General features: G+C 40.5%; 2 protein-coding genes across 4 annotated transcripts in view; one reads left to right on the top strand and one right to left on the bottom strand.

The window, feature by feature from the left end:
• Window positions 1–19499, top strand: part of LOC143268441 (uncharacterized) — a 146815-nt gene that overhangs the window by 102269 nt on the left and 25047 nt on the right. The gene's annotated exons all lie outside the window — the stretch shown is intronic.
• Window positions 7801–19499, bottom strand: part of Bcap29 (B cell receptor associated protein 29) — a 36861-nt gene continuing 25162 nt past the window's right edge. The window contains exons 6-7 of one of the 3 annotated variants that reach the window (XM_016007900.3): window positions 12844–12944; window positions 7801–8815 (exon numbers count right to left, since the gene is read on the bottom strand). In XM_016007900.3, the coding sequence (XP_015863386.1) occupies window positions 8780–8815; window positions 12844–12944 (137 nt within the window). In that variant the 3' untranslated portion in view covers window positions 7801–8779. Of the gene's footprint in view, window positions 8816–12107; window positions 12213–12843; window positions 12945–19499 lie in introns of those variants that run through there. The other 2 variants (XM_076550836.1, XM_076550837.1) reach the window with 2 other exon arrangements.

Below are 19499 nucleotides of genomic sequence, written 5' to 3'. Positions count from 1 at the left end.
TAGGTATCTCCTCTTGGGCCTACTAAATCCCCACTAGAAACATTCATTTGGTCTTGAGCTTGGAGGTGGGGACTGACTACCATCATTCTGGTTGAGATAGAAATTCTAAACTTAGAATGAATGCATCATTAACTTCTTTATTTCTCTTAAAATAAACTTCTGTCTTCTGCTGGGCCTGGGAGGGGAGAAACCCAGCAGTCTGAAGGAGAGGGGCATCTAGGGATAGCATTGCTTCCTAAATAGCTTTCTTCCAGAAGCACCAGGAAGTTTAATGGAGCTAAATCCTGTGCTCAAGGAGATAAAAAGTTTAAAGAAAAGCCTGATGAGAAATGGAATAAAGGAAGTGGTGACCTTAGGGTAAGAACCTACCCAGTTAAGCTTCCAACTTATGAAAAGGAATTAAAGAAAAGTTTTAGTTAAGGAAAGCATCAAAAAACAGAGAGCTAGTTGAATCAACAGGCCAAGTTCTAGCCCCAAAAAGCAGCAGAACTTGGCAGCTTCAGCTGCATGGTTCTGGCTTTAGAGTCAAGAATACAAGAAAGTGGTTATAAAAATATCTCTCTCTCTTTTTTATGTATTTATTTATTTATTTATTTATTTATTTATTTATTTATTTATTTATTTATTTATTTATTTGGGGTTTTTCGAGACAGGTTTTCTCTGTGTAGTTTTGGTGCCTGTCCTGGAACTCTCTCTGTAGACCAGGCTGGCCTTGAACACATAGAGATCCACCTAGGCTCTGCCTCCCCAGTGCTGCGATTAAAGGTTTGCGCCACCACCGCCTGGCCGCTAATAAACTCTTACAGTGGGTTTTGTTGTACCTTGTGACTTTTCCTCGCTGGGTAAACAGTACCACATAAAACTAACATTGGTGCCAAGACCAAGCAGGCCCTCCTGGCACTCTGTGCCCAGGAACCTGTACTGAGGTTTTGCTTCATCTATGACAGCCCACTTTCTATTTGCCTGGCTGCTGGACCTCTTCGCACAACACTGGCTGCTTCGTTGGTGAGTTCCCTCTTTCCAACCAGCGTAAACAGTCCCCTGGACTCGTGGGAATGACTGTTGACCCTCCAGCACCCCTCTGGTGTCCCTGGGGCTGGGGGTACCCCCATCCATGCATGGACTACTGGCTACAGTCAGACCCCCTCGCAAGCTAAAATTTCTAGCCATTTCCCATGTCTGCAGTTTGAGACAGAATTCTTGCCGTTGGACTGCCATCCTTGGGCTGCGTCCTCAGGCTGACTCATTCTCTCGCTTCAACAAACATCGAATGCTGTTAGACTCCCACAGGGTCCCCACCCTCTGCTTGACAAAGCCTTAAGGTGACTTGCACCGATTCCCAGACCCTTCCTTGATCTCAGGGACACCTGGGATTTTGGTCTTGGATCACATTTTTTTTTTTTCTCTGCTACAGACATGGGAAATAAGGCCTCCAATCCCTTCAGTCCTACCTCTGGGATGCCTTCTGGAAACTCTAAAACCTCTCAGCTTAATGCCTTACTTAAAGATCCTCTAAACTTGTCTACCTCTGTACTAAGAAATGACCCAAATATCCCTTATATAACAATAAAAAATGGCTGCCTAATGGCTCTTTAGACCCTGATATTTTACAGGAATTATCTAACTTCTGCCAGTGAACAGGCAAATGGAAAGAGTTGCCTTATATTCAGGCTTATTTTTTTTTCTATTTAAGCTCTAACCTTCCCTTCTCGGTTCCTTCTCTCCTGCCCACGCGCTCCTAGCTATACACCCTGAACCCTAGGAATCTCTGACTACTGCTCTGTACCCTGCAAATGAACCTCTGCCTTTCTGACCTCCTGCTCCCACTCCCAGGGTGCCTGCTGCCCTTTCAGCTCCCCCTCTAGCTTCCTCCTTCTCTCCGGTACTGGACTGCTCCAAATGCCTGACTCGGGCTCCAATCTCCACACCTCCCACCATCAACTCTCAGACTGCTAAGGGATCTGACCCAGCCTTGCCAACCCACCAACCATTTTCCCTTTGCAAGAGGTGGCTGGGGTGGATGGACTGGTTAAAGTTCATGTTCCATTCTCTCTCACAGAACTCTCTCAGATAGAAAACAAACAAACAAACAAACAAAAAACTGGGTTCCTATACCTCTAATTCTGTTTCCTTTATTAAACAATTTCAATTTATTACCCAATCTTATAGTCTCACCTTTCATGATGTATATATGATACTTGCTACTTCCTGAGGAATGCAGGTGAGTCTGGGAACAGGCAAGAATACATGCAGATGTGGTTCATCAAACCAACCCCACCCATCCATGTGCGGGGGCAGAGGCAGTTCCTGATCAGGGCCTACATTGGGATTTTAACACTCAGGGTTGATCTCTAGCTAGGGATAGGTTTATCGCCTGCCTCCAGTGGGCCTCTGTAAGGTTTCCCTCAAACCAGTAAACTATGAAAAGCTAAAAAAACATAATTCAAGATAAGGACGAAAATCTGTCTCATTTCTTAGAACAGCTTACAAAAGATCTCCTTCAATATACTAGCTTAGATCCCTAGAACCCAGAGGGCAGGCAGCTTCTTATGACCCACTTTGTCTCACAGAGCTTCCCTAACATCAGGGCTAAACTTAAGCCCCTGGAGAGGGGACCCCTAACCACACAGACAGAAGTGTTAGTGGTGGCATTTAAGGTGTACCATGGGAGAGATGAGAAAGCCCATAAACAGAACTGCCAAATGCTGGCACACACTATCTTCTTCTCAAAAGTCCGTTTTAAATGTGATAGAGAGGGTTTCTGGGCTCAGGCATGCCCTGCCACATGTGGACCACCAAATGGGTCTTGTCTGAAGTGCTACCGACAGGGACACTGGTCAGCTGACTGCCCTTGTGCACCTCGTGGCACGGGGGCATCAAATCAACACCACCCTCCAGCCAACCTCCTAGGCTTGGCCTTCAGCGATGACTGAAGCTGCCTGGTTCCCAGCCTGACCACACTCATCTCACACAGGGAACCCAGGGTAGTCATAATTATATTGGGGAGACCCATTTCCTTCCTTTTGGACACCGGAGCCACTAACTCAGTCCTGAGGGAGTTTTGGGGTCCTACCTCTCCTCATCTCCCTATTGTCAGGGTAGGGGGACAGCCTTACCTACCTCATCAGATCCCACAACTTAATTGTATTTTCAGGAGCATCCCTCTCACATTTCTACACATTTCTTAGTGGTACTAACTAAATGGCCCTGTTCCCCTAATGGGAAGAGATTTTCCAGCTAAGGTAGGAGCTTTTATTTCATTTGCTCCCCCATTTGCCTCACTCCAGACTCGTCAGCAGCTCCTCTCCTCCTCCTCCTCCTAGCCACCCAGCCTACTAGCACTAACAGATCATTTCCCTTGCCAGCCTCTTAGGTGGACCCCAAAGTCTGGGATACCCAGAACCTTCTATCACTAGGCACCACCCCGCCCTATTATTATCCAGTTGCAGGACCCTGCCATTTATATTACCCAAGCTCAGTACCCTTTCTCACTCCAGAGCCTAAGAGGACTTACACCTATCATTTCTGACCTTCTCAGGGAAAGGCTGCTCTGCCCAGCCTCTTCGCCTTTTAACACCCCCATGCTTGCAGTTAAAAAGTCTAATGGAACCTACCGCCTGGTTCAAGACCTCCGACTCATTAACTCTGCAGTGGTCTCTTTCCATCCGGTAGTGCTTATATTCTCCTGTCCACTATCCCTTCAGGAACCTCTCACTTCTCAGTTCTAGACTTCAAGGATGCCTTCTTTTCTATTCCTCTCAGTCCTCAGTCTCAAAATATCTTTGCTTTCACCTGGACTGACCCTGACACTCACCTGTCCACACAGCTGACCTGGACTATTCTGCCACAGGGATTCAGGAAGAGTCCACACCTCCTATTTGGTCAGGCTCTGGCCTCTGACCTGCTCTCTCTGTTTCTGCTTGGCTCTAAACTCATACAGTATGTAGATGACATTCTACTCTGCAGCCTGTCACTGCAACTTAGCCAAACTAACACCTCTGCTCTCCTAAATTTCTTATCCAGCCAGGTATCCCCCTCCAAAGTTCAGCTGTCCACTCCTCAGGTCACCTGTTTGGGTCTAGCCATTACTCCAACCCGCAAGGCTATTACTGTAGATAGAAAGCATCTAATCCAGTCTCTTGCAGTCCCTTCTACTAAACAGGAGATTCTGTCTTTCCTAGGAATAGCTGGCTTCCTATGGTCTTGGGTTCCATCTTTTTCTCTCCTTGCTCGCCCCTTATATGAGGCAGCTCAGGTCTCCCCACGTGAGCCCCTCCTTCACCCCATTACTAAACCTTTCCAGAAGCTCCAACAGGCTCTTCTCCAGGCCCCAGCGCTTCACCTCCCAGACTCAACCTGTCCCTTCTCCCTCTATGTAGCAGAGGAGGGATTTGCCCTTGGAACCCTAGGCATCAGCTGGGACCCTCCTTTGCACCCATAGCATATCTGTCAAAGAAACTAGATCTTACCACTCAGGGACGGGCACCCTGTATTCGTGCCTCAGCAGCTGCTGAGCTCCTTATTCAGGAATTAAAGAAGTTAACCTTTGGGTCACCCACCACTGTCTTCTCTCACCATAACCTGTCCCATCTCTTAACTTATAAAGTCTTACAAACTTTACCTCCCTCCTGGGTTCTTTCTCTCCAGGTGGCATTACTGGAAGTTGCCACACTTCCTTTCCAGACTTGCCCACCCCTTAACATTTCAAGCCTCCTCCCTCAACCTAATGCTGCCTTCTCATTCCTGCACTGAAACCTTAGAGGAACTGTTACCTCACCCTTCACACATACAGGAGGGCACATTACCTCAGGCTACTTATACCTGGTACACAGACGGCAGCTCCTTTTTACATGAGGGGACCCGTAAAGTGGGCTATGCCATAGTGTCAGATACAGAGGTAATAGAAGCACAGGCATTACCCGCACACACCACTAACCAACAGGCTGAGCTGATAGCCCTCACCCGTGCCTTCCATTTGGCATAGGGGCAATCCCTAAATGTTTACATAGACTCCAAATATGCTTTCCATATCCTCCTGTCTCGCTGCTATTTGGAGAGAGCATGGGCTCCTCACAGCAAAGGGAGGATTCATGTCTAACTCAGGCCAAATAATGGCCATGCTAAAAGCTTCCCACCTCTCCAAGGCTATAGGAGTTATCCACTGGCGGTCTCATCAGACCAACAGCTCCATCATCTCTAAGGGAACTAACCGTGCTGACCAGGCAGCCAGGACAGTGGCCCTCCAGGGCCAAGTCTCACCTCAAACACTACAGGGAATTCATACAGTGCAGCCCACACCCTCACAGGCAGCTCCTGACACTAGGCAAATTCTGTCTTATTTACATCAGCTCTTTCACCCTAGTAGTCTTGCCCTGTCTCAATTCATAAAAGCCCACTTGCAGCCCACCTCTGAGGACTTACAGTTCTAAAGAACTATTACTGCTTCTTGTGAAATTTGCCAAAAGACAAATCCCAACACTAGATACTGAAGCCAGCCTTTTCCCACCCACCAGGCTAGAGGTTCCCTTCCAGGCACTGACTGGCAGCTCCATTTTACCCGTACGTCCACTGTCAAAAGAATTAAGTATCTCCTCATGATGGTGGACTCATTTTCAAATTGGGTGGAGGCATATCTAGTTTCTAATAAGTGGGCTCAGACAGTCCAGATTTCCTTCTCCTGGAAATTATTCCTTGATTTGGGATTCCTGCCTCTCGTCAGTACGATAATGGTCTGGGAGTTCACCTCTCAGATTTCCTAGACACTAGCTAAGGCTCTTAATATTCCTTGGCATTTTCCTATCCCATACCGTCCTCAGTCCTCAGGAAAGGTGCAGTGCACCAACCAGTCCTTAAAATCCATTCTTATTAAGATGTCACAGGAACTTCCCCTCGACTGGGTAAAATTATTACCTCTAGCTCTTTTTAGGCTCTGAGCCCTTCTCAAAAGGCCTCTTTCAATTTCTCCACTGAGCCTTGTATCCAAACCTTTACCCCTCCCAGACTATCTGTTGACTCTCCTACTCTGCCATCTCCTGTCTATCCTGTGGAATTTTGCAGACCATTCCTTACCTCAGCCATGTGGTAATTCATGCCCACCCTCAACCCACATTGGGATCAGGTTCTCCTTTCTCCTCCAGGCCAGCACCCCTCACCCCTTTCCCTTAAATGGCAGGGACCCTTCAAGGTAATTCTTGTAACCCCCACAGCTGCTAAGCTTGAGGGCTTTCCTCACTGGATTTACCTGTCCCACCTGAAGCCTTTCATTTCACCCTCACCCCAGAAAAATCTCACTTCATACACAGTGACACAGACAGGGGACCCTGTTTCAGAGGACACCAGGATCCACTGCCTTGTCACCAATTCCAGAAGAATGAGGTCTCACCCCACAAGTTCTTCTTTTCTGGTTCCCTCTCCTAATTAACTACTCAGCTAATCATTACAGGATCACCATAGAGCTGGAGGCCAAGGACCATCAAATATACCCAGGCAGGAAGGAACAGTAACAGTCCAGAGGTATTTACACCCCCAGACACAAAAAGGTCTGGTCTCTGCAAAAACAGACTTTAATATAACAGTCTATTACTGTTAAATGCTCTCAGCAGTTGATCACCTGTGTCTCCTGGATGCTAAACTAGTAAATGAAACAGGTGCCTTAAAATCTGTCTCAGATAAGACTTATCTCAGGTAAAAATTAAAAATTAAAAAATATTCCAAATCTCTTTCTCTCACTCTTGCTAACATTAACCAATAAAAATTTGATAGCAGAGTACTAAACATTACAGTATCATGGCTACCAGGTCAAGATTTTGAATTCCCCATGGCTGCTTCTTAATATGTTTAAGAATTCTTCTGAGCTCTAGAACCAGCTTGAATCCACCTGGACAGGTTGGATCTACTTCAGATAAGTATAACCCAAACTTTCCTGGTCCTGGGACCTCCTCCCTCACCCTGGGAGCCCCCCAAGGTAAAACTGTTTTTCTAAGCTTCTTCTGTCTCACCAGCACCTTCTCAGACCCAAACAGCCACAGAGTCCCAAGCTGAGAAAGATGATAGATGACTCCAAAGCAGCAGACGACAATCCCCTACCCCAGGACGTCTGGCTACCTCAGAAGCCCCTTCCCTACTCCCCAAGAGTTAACCGGCACCCACCAAGTCAGCTGGAAGCAGTTTCGGGGGACACAATGCCCCCATCCCCACTCATCCACTCTCTTTTTATAAGAACAAAGAGTCCTGATGATAGGAATTCTATCACACCCTCATGACTGTGCATGCACTGGCCAGACACCTAGTCATTTCTGGGACCGCATGTCCTACATAATCAGTGGGCAGCATGGTCACATAATCCATGTGCATGAGTGGTGTAGCCACATGGGCCCATATGCGCATGTGCGGGGGGAGTTCATAAAAGGCAGATCCCATGTACCCTCCCCTCTCTTCTGCACATGTCTCTCAAACAGGCCTGAGCACACCCTTTCCTGTCCGACCCTTTTCCTAATAAGCCCCCCCACCCCAGACAGGGTTTCTCTGTGTAGTTTTGGTGCCTGGAACTCACTCTGTAGACCAGGCTGGCCTCTCAAACTCACAGAAATCCTTCTGGCTCTGCCTCCCAAGTGCTGGGATTAAAGGTGTGCACCACCACCACGTGGCCTAATAAACTCTTATAGTGGATTTTGTTGTGCCTCGTGATTTTTCCTAGTAGGAAACAGCACCGCGTAAAACTAACACTAACTCCTTACCTTTATCTGAAATTGGCATTAAAATTATAATGAACAACAAAAGATAAAACAAAGACTAGAGAAGTAAAAACTCTAATTATTATTTTATTTTTTATATTTGTCATTTTAAGACAAGTGGCTTTTCATAGTTAAACACTGAAATAATCTATATCATATTACTGTAATTACTACCTCTACATGAATATTTGCAAGAAAACCAGCATTTAACTTTGAAAACATAGAACATTGTAGAGAGATCTGTATGATACCAGTGCATGTATACTGAGGTAATACCTATATAATCAGTAACTTTCACAAGCATAAAATACACGGCTTTTTGGATGTCATAAATGAGCTTTGTAAGTGGATAATTCCACAACGCAACATAAGTTCAGTTCAATGTTATGACAGTTACACTAATGGACAAAAATTCCGTTACGAGATGAACTTAAAAAGGTAGAATATTGATTATATGACTAAACATGTATCAATAAAAACAGTCTAATGTGTATAGAAGCACAGTGACAAAAACACAGCTCACAACAGTGCTGTTGTATGTACAGTAAATCGTAGACTCACCAGGCTTAAGAAACCCTAAGGCCATTGTTTTCATTGTTCTCTCTGACTCTCTTCTATAAACATAGTGGCTATGTGGTTACTTCTCCTTATTTCCCTGTGAACAAATTTTCTGACTGAGTACTACTTTCAAACATCATTTCACCACCACCACTGATTATTACTGAAAACCCATCAAAGCTTTCAAGGCTAATAATGGTTTCATGCAACTTCAGATCCATTTTGGGAAGTAAATGGCTAATGAATGTTTCCTTTTATGGGTAAAGAACCACCATATACAAATGCTATTAGCAATATGTAAATATGGCATTTAACATGCTTATATTTTTTCAAAAGATTGGTAACATCAGTACTATATAGCCTATGTGCACCTGTGGCTGCTAGCAGAGCTTTTTTTTTGGCTGAATTTTGAAAGTTTTAGTGACTACCATGATAACAAATTTATTTTCTTGACAAGGTGTATCACAATCTTCTTTTACGAAGTTAATTCACAGGCCTTTCTTATTGTCTTTTTCTAAACGGTTCTGTAATAACAACAACAACAAAAAGATGGATTAATAAACAAGTTCATAGAGACAATGACTTACAAAAATTTGTCTTTTGTCTAGTTTTTAGAGAATTAAATATTTAAAATATGGATTGAGAAAGTAAAAAAAAATGAAAACACTATAAAATCTGAGTTTTGTTTGAAAAAATATTCAGAGGCGGGGAAAGTAAAGTCTCCTGATAGGTTCATTTTTTTCATATATTAATCTGTTTTGCTCTCACTTCACAGCTACCCCAGGAAAACAAAATTTTTCAAATTCCCCTATGGCAGACCCAATTAAGATTTTTGGCAAGGAAAAGATGAAGGAAAGTAAAACAAAAAACAATGAGATATGAAATAGGAATTAACCTTAAAAGGAGAGTTGGATTAAGAAAATAAATGTTTATATCAAGAAAGAAATCTCAGAGAATGGAACTGCAGAATGTTACTGCATTTACACAGAAAGCCCACTACCTCTTGTTAAGGCTGAGAATTAATGCTTTTATAAGAACAGTAAGCAATTAAGTATGAGAGGAGGTATTTTGAATGACATGTTACTTCTACACTTTTATACATACATGAGCACTTTAGAAATAAATCAAAGTTTTAATAAAAATGCTATTATGCTCAGAGCAAATCTCAATGTGAAAGGTGATTTTCTAAAATGGATTTAAAAATTAGCAAGTGTTGATGGTTTGTGCTACATATAATACCTAGTCATTTTTTTTTCCTTTTCTAGAAGACAGCCAGGCCAAAGAAGAAAAAAAGACTATGTATGTTTTAAAGGGACCATTTTCTAATATTCATTTAATGCTTTTAACTAGGAGGGGCCCCAGCTGTATTTAAAAGCTGCAAAATGAGATTTGATTACGGAAAAGAAACCAGTTTTTCCACCATTTTAATGTTTAAACAACTGTTCATACTTGTTTCATTCACACTATCACAATTTTATAAAATTGAGAAAAACTTAAGTTTTCCCAAGGAAGCTTAGGATACAATTAAATTACTAAGACTGATGTGAAAATAGAAGTAAAATTCATGAGGACAAGCTAAGTTCAGCTTTATACTCTAGAACAGTTTCCACTCTCTTTGCTTGTTCAGACTGTAGATATTAAAGAGTCACTTGTGAGAAGATGGGTCCATGGAATGACATCTAAACTTCAGCGTGATTTTTAAGTTTTCATAGTGGACAATGGGGAGGTGGGTGGATAGGAGAAAAAATGTAATAAATCAACTAAGCATCTTATGGCTATGGCTATACAGAGACTTTCCTATTTAAAAATATTTGAAGTTCTGTTTTGAAACAGGATCTGGTTTGGTGCTCATTAAGGTACCCTATCTCTCATGTAAGTGATGAAGTAGCCAAGGCACCTGGATGTCAAATGACTTAGAGGGTTACAACAGGAGCAACTTAACCCTTTAAACAGACACTTCAGGAAGTTAGAATTACAGGTGATAACACAGTAGGCACACAAAACAGTGGTAAGGTTTAGCCCAAACATTAACAACAGCACAAAACCACAACCACTCTTGGTTGGAGGGTGCGAGTGGATGATGGGTAAAGGTCAGCAAATGGAAGCTGCCCATTGCAACTGTGACCAGGGAGAGAAGAGTTGGAGGCCAGGAAGGAAATGTCACCTAGAGCAGAAAATAGGAGAAATCAGTGGCTTTCTCTGTTTTCAGTGTTCTACTAATGCCTCTCACTAGCTAAATTTGCTCAGGAGTCAGAAAGCAAGGTTCTGGAAATGCACGTTTCCACATGGGATAGGGCAGGGGTAGAAAGAGAATGGATCCAAGAATACACAGACTGATGACCAGCACAGGCTGAAGAACCCAGTTAATGATGGAGGTTGTAGAGAAAGATTTCCTGACTTTGACGCCTAGCTTTAAATGTTCTTTCTAGTTCAGTAACTTGGGAGCAAATCACATAAAAAAAATTGATTCTTGACATCTTTGCCCACTAAACAGAGATACTAAAATATTTTAGCTTACTGAGTTGCCAAGGGACATATATAAGACCATTAGCCAGGTGCTTTGTCCAGAGTACACTGAATAAATGTTGGTATTTCATAAACAGAATACAGACAGGTACTAAGGGTTACATGTGCTCCAATAAGGCTCCAATCTGCACTACATGGCACTTAGTCTATCTAGGATGGGATTCTTTTCCAAAGCAGGTACAGCATCTACATTTGTATATATTGCGGCATATTTTCTTAGGCAGAGTATACCTACAAAAGCTTTCCACATCTTTTGCTAAGAACAAAGAATCTCCAAGCTTAAAGTGGTTTTTTTTTGGGGGGGGGGATAGTGAGGAGATTGGAGGAAATCTTAACTGTTAAATATTCTTCAGGGTTAAGGAGTTACCCCTATCGAATTGTTACCATTAACTGTTACCATAACGGAGACATTAAGCTATGGACACTGACCTGAAAGGTTGAGGGTATATTCTTTGTTTTCCTTTTTCCATTTAAGGGCCTAAACAATTCTGGTATCTTGCAAACTCTTTCCTCTCAAAATGTGTGGAAAAATATGATGGCTGAGAAGACCCTAGTCTTACAAATAGGAAGGAGTAAAGTCTACTTAGACAGACAAGAGGTCTTCCCATGATGAATGCTGAGTATGTCATGGAGTAGTTCTTGTCATGCCCTGAGGAGGTCAACAATTTCAGGATCTCTACCAGTGGAAATAAACATCTACTCTAGACCATATACATTTAGCCTTTAGTGTCCCAAGACTAGATTACATATTGGGAACAAGATTATTTACGTTTTAGATTGCTTCTTGACTGAGTAACTGAAGGCTGAAGCAGCTATTTGAGACATCCTAAGTCTTTCAGTAAAACTACAAAGGAAGTAATACTGATGACAACAATGATGACAGTTCATTCTTATTTGTTCATTCATTCCTTCTTTCCTCTCTCCCTTCTTTTCTTCGAGACAGATCTAAATGCTGGAGTTAAAGGTGTGTGCCACCATGCTTAGCTAGCAGCTATCTATGTTTCTTAAGTATTTATATCAGCCAGGAGCAGTACCAAGCACCCTGCATTTTACTTAGCTCTCTCAACACTCCAGCGAGCAAGGCATTATTATTGTTTCAGTGTTATAGTGAAGACAGTGAATTTCATTCAGATGGATGACATTACCTCTTAGGATCATAAAGCTACTATGAAGCTATCATGAAGACTGACACAGGTATTCCAAGACTGATTCCAGAGTACATGGGGATGATGCCCATTTGTCACGTGCCAAGGCTGCTTCTATATCAGTTCTTCCTACACTTGCCCCAAAAATGTACTACAACACTTACCTATCATTTACTAGGCCTTGGATTTGATCTCTGGTACCCCTCAAAAAAGAGTGGCTGGGAAATAAATTCAAGCTGGTGGTTGACAACTGAAGAGAAAAGAGACAAACCTATCTAATATGGATGAATGTTCAGAACTGATTCTTGCTAAATTGGAGACAGAGAAAGAAAACCCATGGCTTAGATTAGAGAGCTACTTTAACCAAAATTTTCCGCCATCTTTATAAATCAACTTTTGTAGTGTGATCTGACCAATTAGAATTCGTGATACAACTTTGGAGATATAAATCAGGTATTTGAATGCCATAGTTCTTTGCCTTAAGATACTGAAAACAAAGACTGGAGTAATGTGATATGAAACTTCAAAATTTAGCCTCACTTTGGTACAAATATGGTAAACATTCCAGATGGTGAAACACATATTTTTCCAGAACCAGTTTTTTAATGCTGTTATTTTATAGCTCAATTCTTTTCTTTAAAACTTCACCACATGTGGAATGTTTTTGAATCAGCATGTCAGCAATTCTTTATAGTATAGCTGTTTTGCATTGGCTGTAATGGTCAATCTTTACCCTTTAGAAATGTCTGGCTTCTCTGGTTATTTAATAAAGCCAGGATTAAGCACACTATTTGAATTTGTGAAAGGCATGCAATCCAAATAGTTCATTTAAGGAATTATTATTTAAAAAATCTTTAAATCTATAAATACATGTCACCAACCTGAAGTTCTGAGTGTTCTTTCAGGAGTCGATCATATTCTTTTGAAAGTCTCTCTGACTGTATCTTCATAGTCATCACATCGTTTTGTGCCTTAAAAAGGGCTAAAAATATCAATTAGAAAAGCTATAAGACTCAAGTAGAGAACTCCTATATAGTATACACTTCAATCTCCAACTGTTAATGTCATGCTACATATTGTTATCACACTTTCTACATACACATTTGATAGTTTCAAAAACATGTCTCTTTTTTCTTTTTATGTGCTTGGTGTTTTGACCGTATGTGAGGATGTCAAATCCCCTGAAACTAAAGTTACAGACAGCTGTGAGCTGCCATGTAGGTGTTGGGAATTGAACCTGGGTCCTCTGGAAGAACAGCCAGTGCTCTTACCCAATGAGTCATCACTCCAGCCCTTCTCTTTGTATCTTCATTGTGTATTTTCTAACAAGACGGCATTCTCTAACACTACCACAGTGTAATTACTAAATTTGAGAAATTTAATATTAATACATTTAATGCAGTCTACCACCCATATTTTAATAGTGACAACAGTCATTATTATGTCCTTTTATATGTTGTTCTTCACGTCTACTTTAAGATATAGTAGTGGACCACACTTACATTTCATTTCCATGCTTCTTTAGTTTTCTTTAGTCTAGACTAGTTCTTTATCTTACTCCAACCTCCTCTTTTGTGACCTGACATTTTAAAGAATACAGGCCACTTTAAAATAGGATGATCTTCATTTGGGCTTGTCTAGTGGTTCCTTACGACAGAATTCAGGTCATCTATTCCACATACATATGAACATGATAAAAATGACATTTACTATTTCCCAGTGCATACATAGAACAACCACTTCCAAAGATCTTTTACCTTTTACTCATTTCATTTTTGTTGTTTGCCCCTGTAGCCAGAGCAGTGATATGTGGGAAGATAAATTAGATTATGAAAAAAATCCTGCTCTGTCAAAATGCCAGCCTGCCTACCTCTATTGAGCATCTGCTTATAATTCTTGCCTAAAACAATCACTGTGATAGTTGCAAACTAGTAATTTTTCTTACTTTATCATTTTATCTATGTTATTCAGTTAGAACTTCTTTCCCATCCACCTATTGGCACATCTGTCATCTATGAATCAATATAAATCGTAAATTCCTATTTTTTTCTTTTTCTTTGTTTTGTTGTTGTTTTTGGAGACAGAATCCCTCTGTGTAGCCTTGGCTGTCCTGGAATTCATTCTTTAGACCAGGTTGGCCTTGAACTCAGATCTGCCTGCTTCTGCCTCCCAAGTGCTGGAAATAAAGGCATGTACTACCACTACCTGGCTCCTATTTTTTCAATAACTTGTTTAATCGAGGTTCCAATTTCCCTACATTTGGTCAGTCAGAACTTCAGGCTGGCTCATACTTCTAATGACTATGCTCCCATCTTCTTTTTCATTCTTTTTAAAAGGTATTTCTTTTTTTTTTTTTTTTTTTGCTTTTTTGAGACGGGGTTTCTCTTGTGTAGCTTTGCGCCTTTCCTGGAACTCACTTGGTAGCCCAGGCTGGCCTCAAACTCACAGAGATCCGCCTGCCTCTGCCTCCCGAGTGCTGGGATTAAAGGCGTGCGCCACCACCGCCCGGCTTAAAAGGTATTTCTTTACTTTTTGGCACATGTTCCAGGCTCACCCTAAACTTCCCTAGCACAGGGTGGTGCTCAGGCATTATAAAACAGTCATCAAAAGGTCTACTTCTAGAAACCTGTAGCGTTGGTAAAGTGTTTGCTGTAAAGGACCTCCAATACCCATATTAAAAGCTGGGCACAACTTTATATATAATTTCCTTTCATTGGATCCATCATTCTAAATTTGATATTAAAGACTGTTTTTGACAAATTTAATATGCTACTACCTGGTAAATGTATGAAGGAGGTGATTATTATTATTTTTGGTGGTAGTTAGATTTCATTGGGATTGCAATCACAACATAAAGAGTTATGCCTTAGTTTTAAACTTGAGTTCAACCAAAAAGACATTGAAAATATGAAGCATGGTTAGTGTTATCTTCAGATCTTACTAAAAATGTTTAGGAACCTGTATTTCTGGTATATAAAAATCAAGATAGATTCCACAGACTAATAATATCTGACTAGCTTACAATGGTAGTTTTTTTTTTAAAAAAGATACTATGGTCTGGATGATTTTTTACTCCCTAAAATTTATATACTGAAACTTAATCACCAAAGTGGTAGCATTAGAAGGTGAAGCTGGGAAATAAGTCATGAAGGCAAAACCCTCATATATGAGATTGTGTCATAACAAAAGAGATTCCAGAGGGCTGCCTTCCTCTGCATACTGTGAGGACAGTGAGAAAGCACATCCATGAGCCAGGAAAAAGGCCACTGAATGACACTGTATCTTCTGGCACCTTCATTTCCTGGCATCAGATTTCCCAACCTCCAAAACTGTGAGAAATGAATTTATGTTGCTTATAAGCTACTGGATTTACAGTACCTTGTTGTGCCAGCCAAAATGGACTGGGACAGTTGGCCAGGAGCGTGTACTACACAGGGCTAGTTTTAATGTAAAAATGATTTATACTTAACCACTTGAATAGATTATTTAGAATATATACTACATCTGAGAGATCAACTCATCAGTTCCTTATTATTTTTAAATTTTTAATTAACTTTATTGCAAAAAAAACCCCTTGGAAATAAAAACATTAGACAATGAAATTAACCAGACTCAAACTCTATAGACTCAGTGAATTTCTATACAGTTAGAATAGTTATTCTGAAGCTGTGTCACCCTGAGTTCATTATTAAGACACTAGGTAACCACTTACACAGCCAATCCAGGAGTTTCTTCTGCTTATTACTGATATGAACTTCTAACAAAACAATAGTAGGCAAAGAGTTTTCACTGCTACTGATCAAGCCAATATGTGAACATGTTTCTTACTATGTTTTGTATCTCAGTGGACATCAATAGCCCTGATAATTACTTTTTAAAAATCAAATTCACTCTAATTAGGGAAGGCTGTTACTGTCTTGAGGCCTCTTAGATAGCTTCCAATTTCTTTATCTCGTTTTATAAAAATAACAATGCTATGTTTCAGATGCTTTTCCCCTTCTTCTAGAACGTTCTGTAAACAAGGAATTATATAAACTTTTCATATGACATGTGAATGTGCTTGTTTTAAGCTGTATCAGTTTTGAAATAGAATATATATGAAAGACATATGTATTATCAGCCTCAGAGGTTTGAGGCAATATATCTAAGTTGCTGTTTCAATTTTCTTATCTACAAAATGGGCTATCATTTGTAGCTTTAAAGAAATGCTGAGATATTTCCCAACAATGGCCAGATTCAATTAGAAGCTGGAGTATATTCTAGTCACTAAAACCCTTTAAAGTACATTTACCATTAGCAGAGAAAATAACTAGTGTTACAGTGGCATTGATAAGTCAACATGTTTGTATAAACTGACATAAGTAGGTCAGAACATTTGTGATCTGTCTAAGTATTGAACTTACAGCTATTTGCACACTGGGAGGAGATTACACTAATGAATGGCACAAATGTATATCACTATGATTTCTACCAGAGATAACAGATACCACCAGCTAAGCACTGCCAGGAAATGGAAGAAAATATTTTTGGAGGCACTCGCAAAACAGATAAAGTTGGGCTGTTGTACAAGAATTATAAGATCTGAGCCAGAGGAGAACATTTTATTTGGAAAAAAAATTCTATATATTTAGTGCTGGTTTCTTTAGTTCTGTTTTTAAGAACTTGTGCATATGATATCCTGGAGCTATTTACTATTTGACATTCACATGTACTATTTTTATCAATGAACAATTGCTGGATTTAATGCAGTTTTTTTGCAGTTATTTTTTGAATGTAACTTATTTGTCAGGTCTGTACAGGTGAGGTCTGTTTTAGTCATTGTTTCAGTGACCACCAGTCCTCTCACCCTCACACCCATCTGTTGATAAGGTTTCTATTTCATCACTGTGACCACTCTCCTTATCTCTTACATTACTGGAATGGATTCCTCATCTGGTTGCTTAGCTGCTTTAATTCACTGTCTACAGTGCTAACAAAAGTGGCCACTCTCATGCTTCTCTCATGCTTTCAAACCCTCCAACAGTTAACTTTCATGGTGGTTTCTTTGCTGATGCTCACCTCTCACCTCCTCTATCTTATTTTATGCTCCAGTTGCAATGAACTCCTTGCTATACCTCCAAAGTGCCACTTTCTTTGTTACAGCTGCATGTTTTATTCAAGCATCCCCATGACCTTTACCCATTACTGCCCTGCCTTACTTACTGTTTCCTACATTATTTGGCTGATTAATATCATCCTTAAAACATCAAGAAGTTATCCTTCTTCTAATGCACAGCAAGCTCCACCACAGCACTTATTCCTGGAGGATGACTGTGTCCTCACTAGCCTGGGAACTACCCACTGAACATCCAGAACACTGCCTACCACCTGGTAGGTGCTTCCACACAGATAAGTGAGGAGGATAAGCATCTGAGGTATTATTTTGTGTACAAATGAGAAATGTCAGGCAAATAATATAACAGGCTACTTTAGTCATCTGATGGGCATCTAGGTTTCAAAAAGATAAGCACAACTGTCCCCTTCAATCAAAAACCAAGACATTCAGAAGAGCTGGTGAACCACAAAGCAAACAGAAATATTTGAAATATTTTGATGGAAATGTACTGAAGCAAAACATTCTTAAGATTGTGTTTGAGTATCAGAGTACAGAAAGTAAGGAAAAGCTCTAAAAATCAAATCAAAACAAATAGCCTTCCATAGTGGAATATGTACAGTGGGACATAGGAGCTAATCCAAAGAGTCTTCAATGGCTCTGAAAAGACAACTTGATCAACAAAAAAGTAGCATTAAAGTATACCTCAGAGAATGACATGACTACTCATGAGGTCACTGACATAATAGATAAATGGAGAGAAGAGACAGACACTATAGAGAGTAATTAAGACTAGACTATGTTGATTGTCTCAAAATGATACAATACTTACAATCCCTCATTTAAATGTGGTCTGTTAACGGTGGTTTCCTTTCGAAGACTACTCTATGGTGAGAGAACAGGAGTAGTGCTTTTAGAGTAGACAGACCCAACAGACACTTTTCTCAGCCAGGTATTCCAGTTTAGCATCAAAAGTGACAAATCACATTATAGCATATACTATTGAAATAATGTGTGTAATAAAGCCAGCAAGATGGTTCATTGGGTAAAGATGCTCTCTGTCAAGTTTGATGCCTGAGCGGAAAGAGAGAATTCTCTTTTCAAAGTTGTCCTCTGATCTTCCCACGTTTCATAGTATACAAAAGCACACATACACACAGAGAAAAAACATATCAAAAAATTTAATTTATTAACTTTGTTTGTGTGTGTAATGGGAGGAGGGGGCCTATGTGCCACTACTCACATGTGGAAGTCAGAAGATAATTTGTAGGAGTGTGTTCTCTCCTTCTACCATGTGGATCTTGGGAATTGAACTCAGGTCCTCAGGCTTGGCAGCAAGTGTCTTTATCCACTATACCATATATATAGGACTGTCTAGACGTCAGTAGGCTGTAAGTACTAAGAAACTAAGAATTTATCTTTATTTTATTTTATTTGGTTTTTTGAGAGAAGGTTTATCTGTGTATCCCTGGCTCTCCTGGAACTTGCTCTGTAGACCAGGATGAACTCAGAGATACACCTCCCTAGCGCTGTGATTAAAGGCATATGCCATCACCATGGGCTACTAAAATGTATCAAAATGACCTGAATTTCTTTGTTAAAAAAAAGAATTTTTAAATAAAATGTTGCATCAAGTTTTCTATAGTTTTGAATGATATTACAAATGAAAAAGAGAGTATCTATTTTATTAGTTCAAGGCATAGACTATTCAAACAATGGGCCCCCAAGAAATACCCCCAGTAATGTCCTTAGAGAAAAAGGCTGAATGAAAGAAACCCTAGGTAGGAGGCGGGGTGGGCAGCCAGAGGAAGAACTTGCAGTTACAGATTGAACTTGTCTTCAGGAGAAACATTTACAATTTGCCAACTGCCTGGAAGATATGTGAGTATGCAACTGAATCATCAGTTGAGACACCTGGGATAGAGTGATAAAAACACTTCATAGGTGGATCAACTGCATTGACCAGCTCATGTCCCATTCCTCAAGTCAGAAAATCCTTATTGACTCCTGGACAACAACCCTCAGTGGCACACCTTTTTTGGGACTCACACTTCCTATGCAGGGGTTCTACTTGTTTCCAACCTCTTAAGCTCTTACTCCAAAGCCTATAATAAACTCCTTTATTAAAAAGTGAAGTAAAGGACTGAAGAGATAGGTTAGTGATTAAGAGCACTGTCTGCTCTTCCAGAGGACCCAGGTTCAATTTGAAGCACCCAAATTGCAGCTTACAACCATCTGTTACTCTAGGTTCCAGGGATCTGATACCCTCTCCTGGCTTCTGAAGCCACCAGGCATGCATGTGGTGCATACATGAAGACAAAACACGTATACACACAAAATAAATAAATAAATAAATAAATAAATAAATAAATAAATAAATAAACAAACAAAGAAATAAACAAAGAAACAAATAAATAAAATAAAATCAGTAATTTCTCCAGAGTG

This window comes from Peromyscus maniculatus, chromosome 14 (assembly GCF_049852395.1).
Source record: "Peromyscus maniculatus bairdii isolate BWxNUB_F1_BW_parent chromosome 14, HU_Pman_BW_mat_3.1, whole genome shotgun sequence".
Taxonomy (NCBI): domain Eukaryota; kingdom Metazoa; phylum Chordata; class Mammalia; order Rodentia; family Cricetidae; genus Peromyscus; species Peromyscus maniculatus.
The sequence above is the reverse complement of the archived record's forward strand: the minus strand, read 5'-3'. Positions and strand labels throughout refer to the sequence as shown.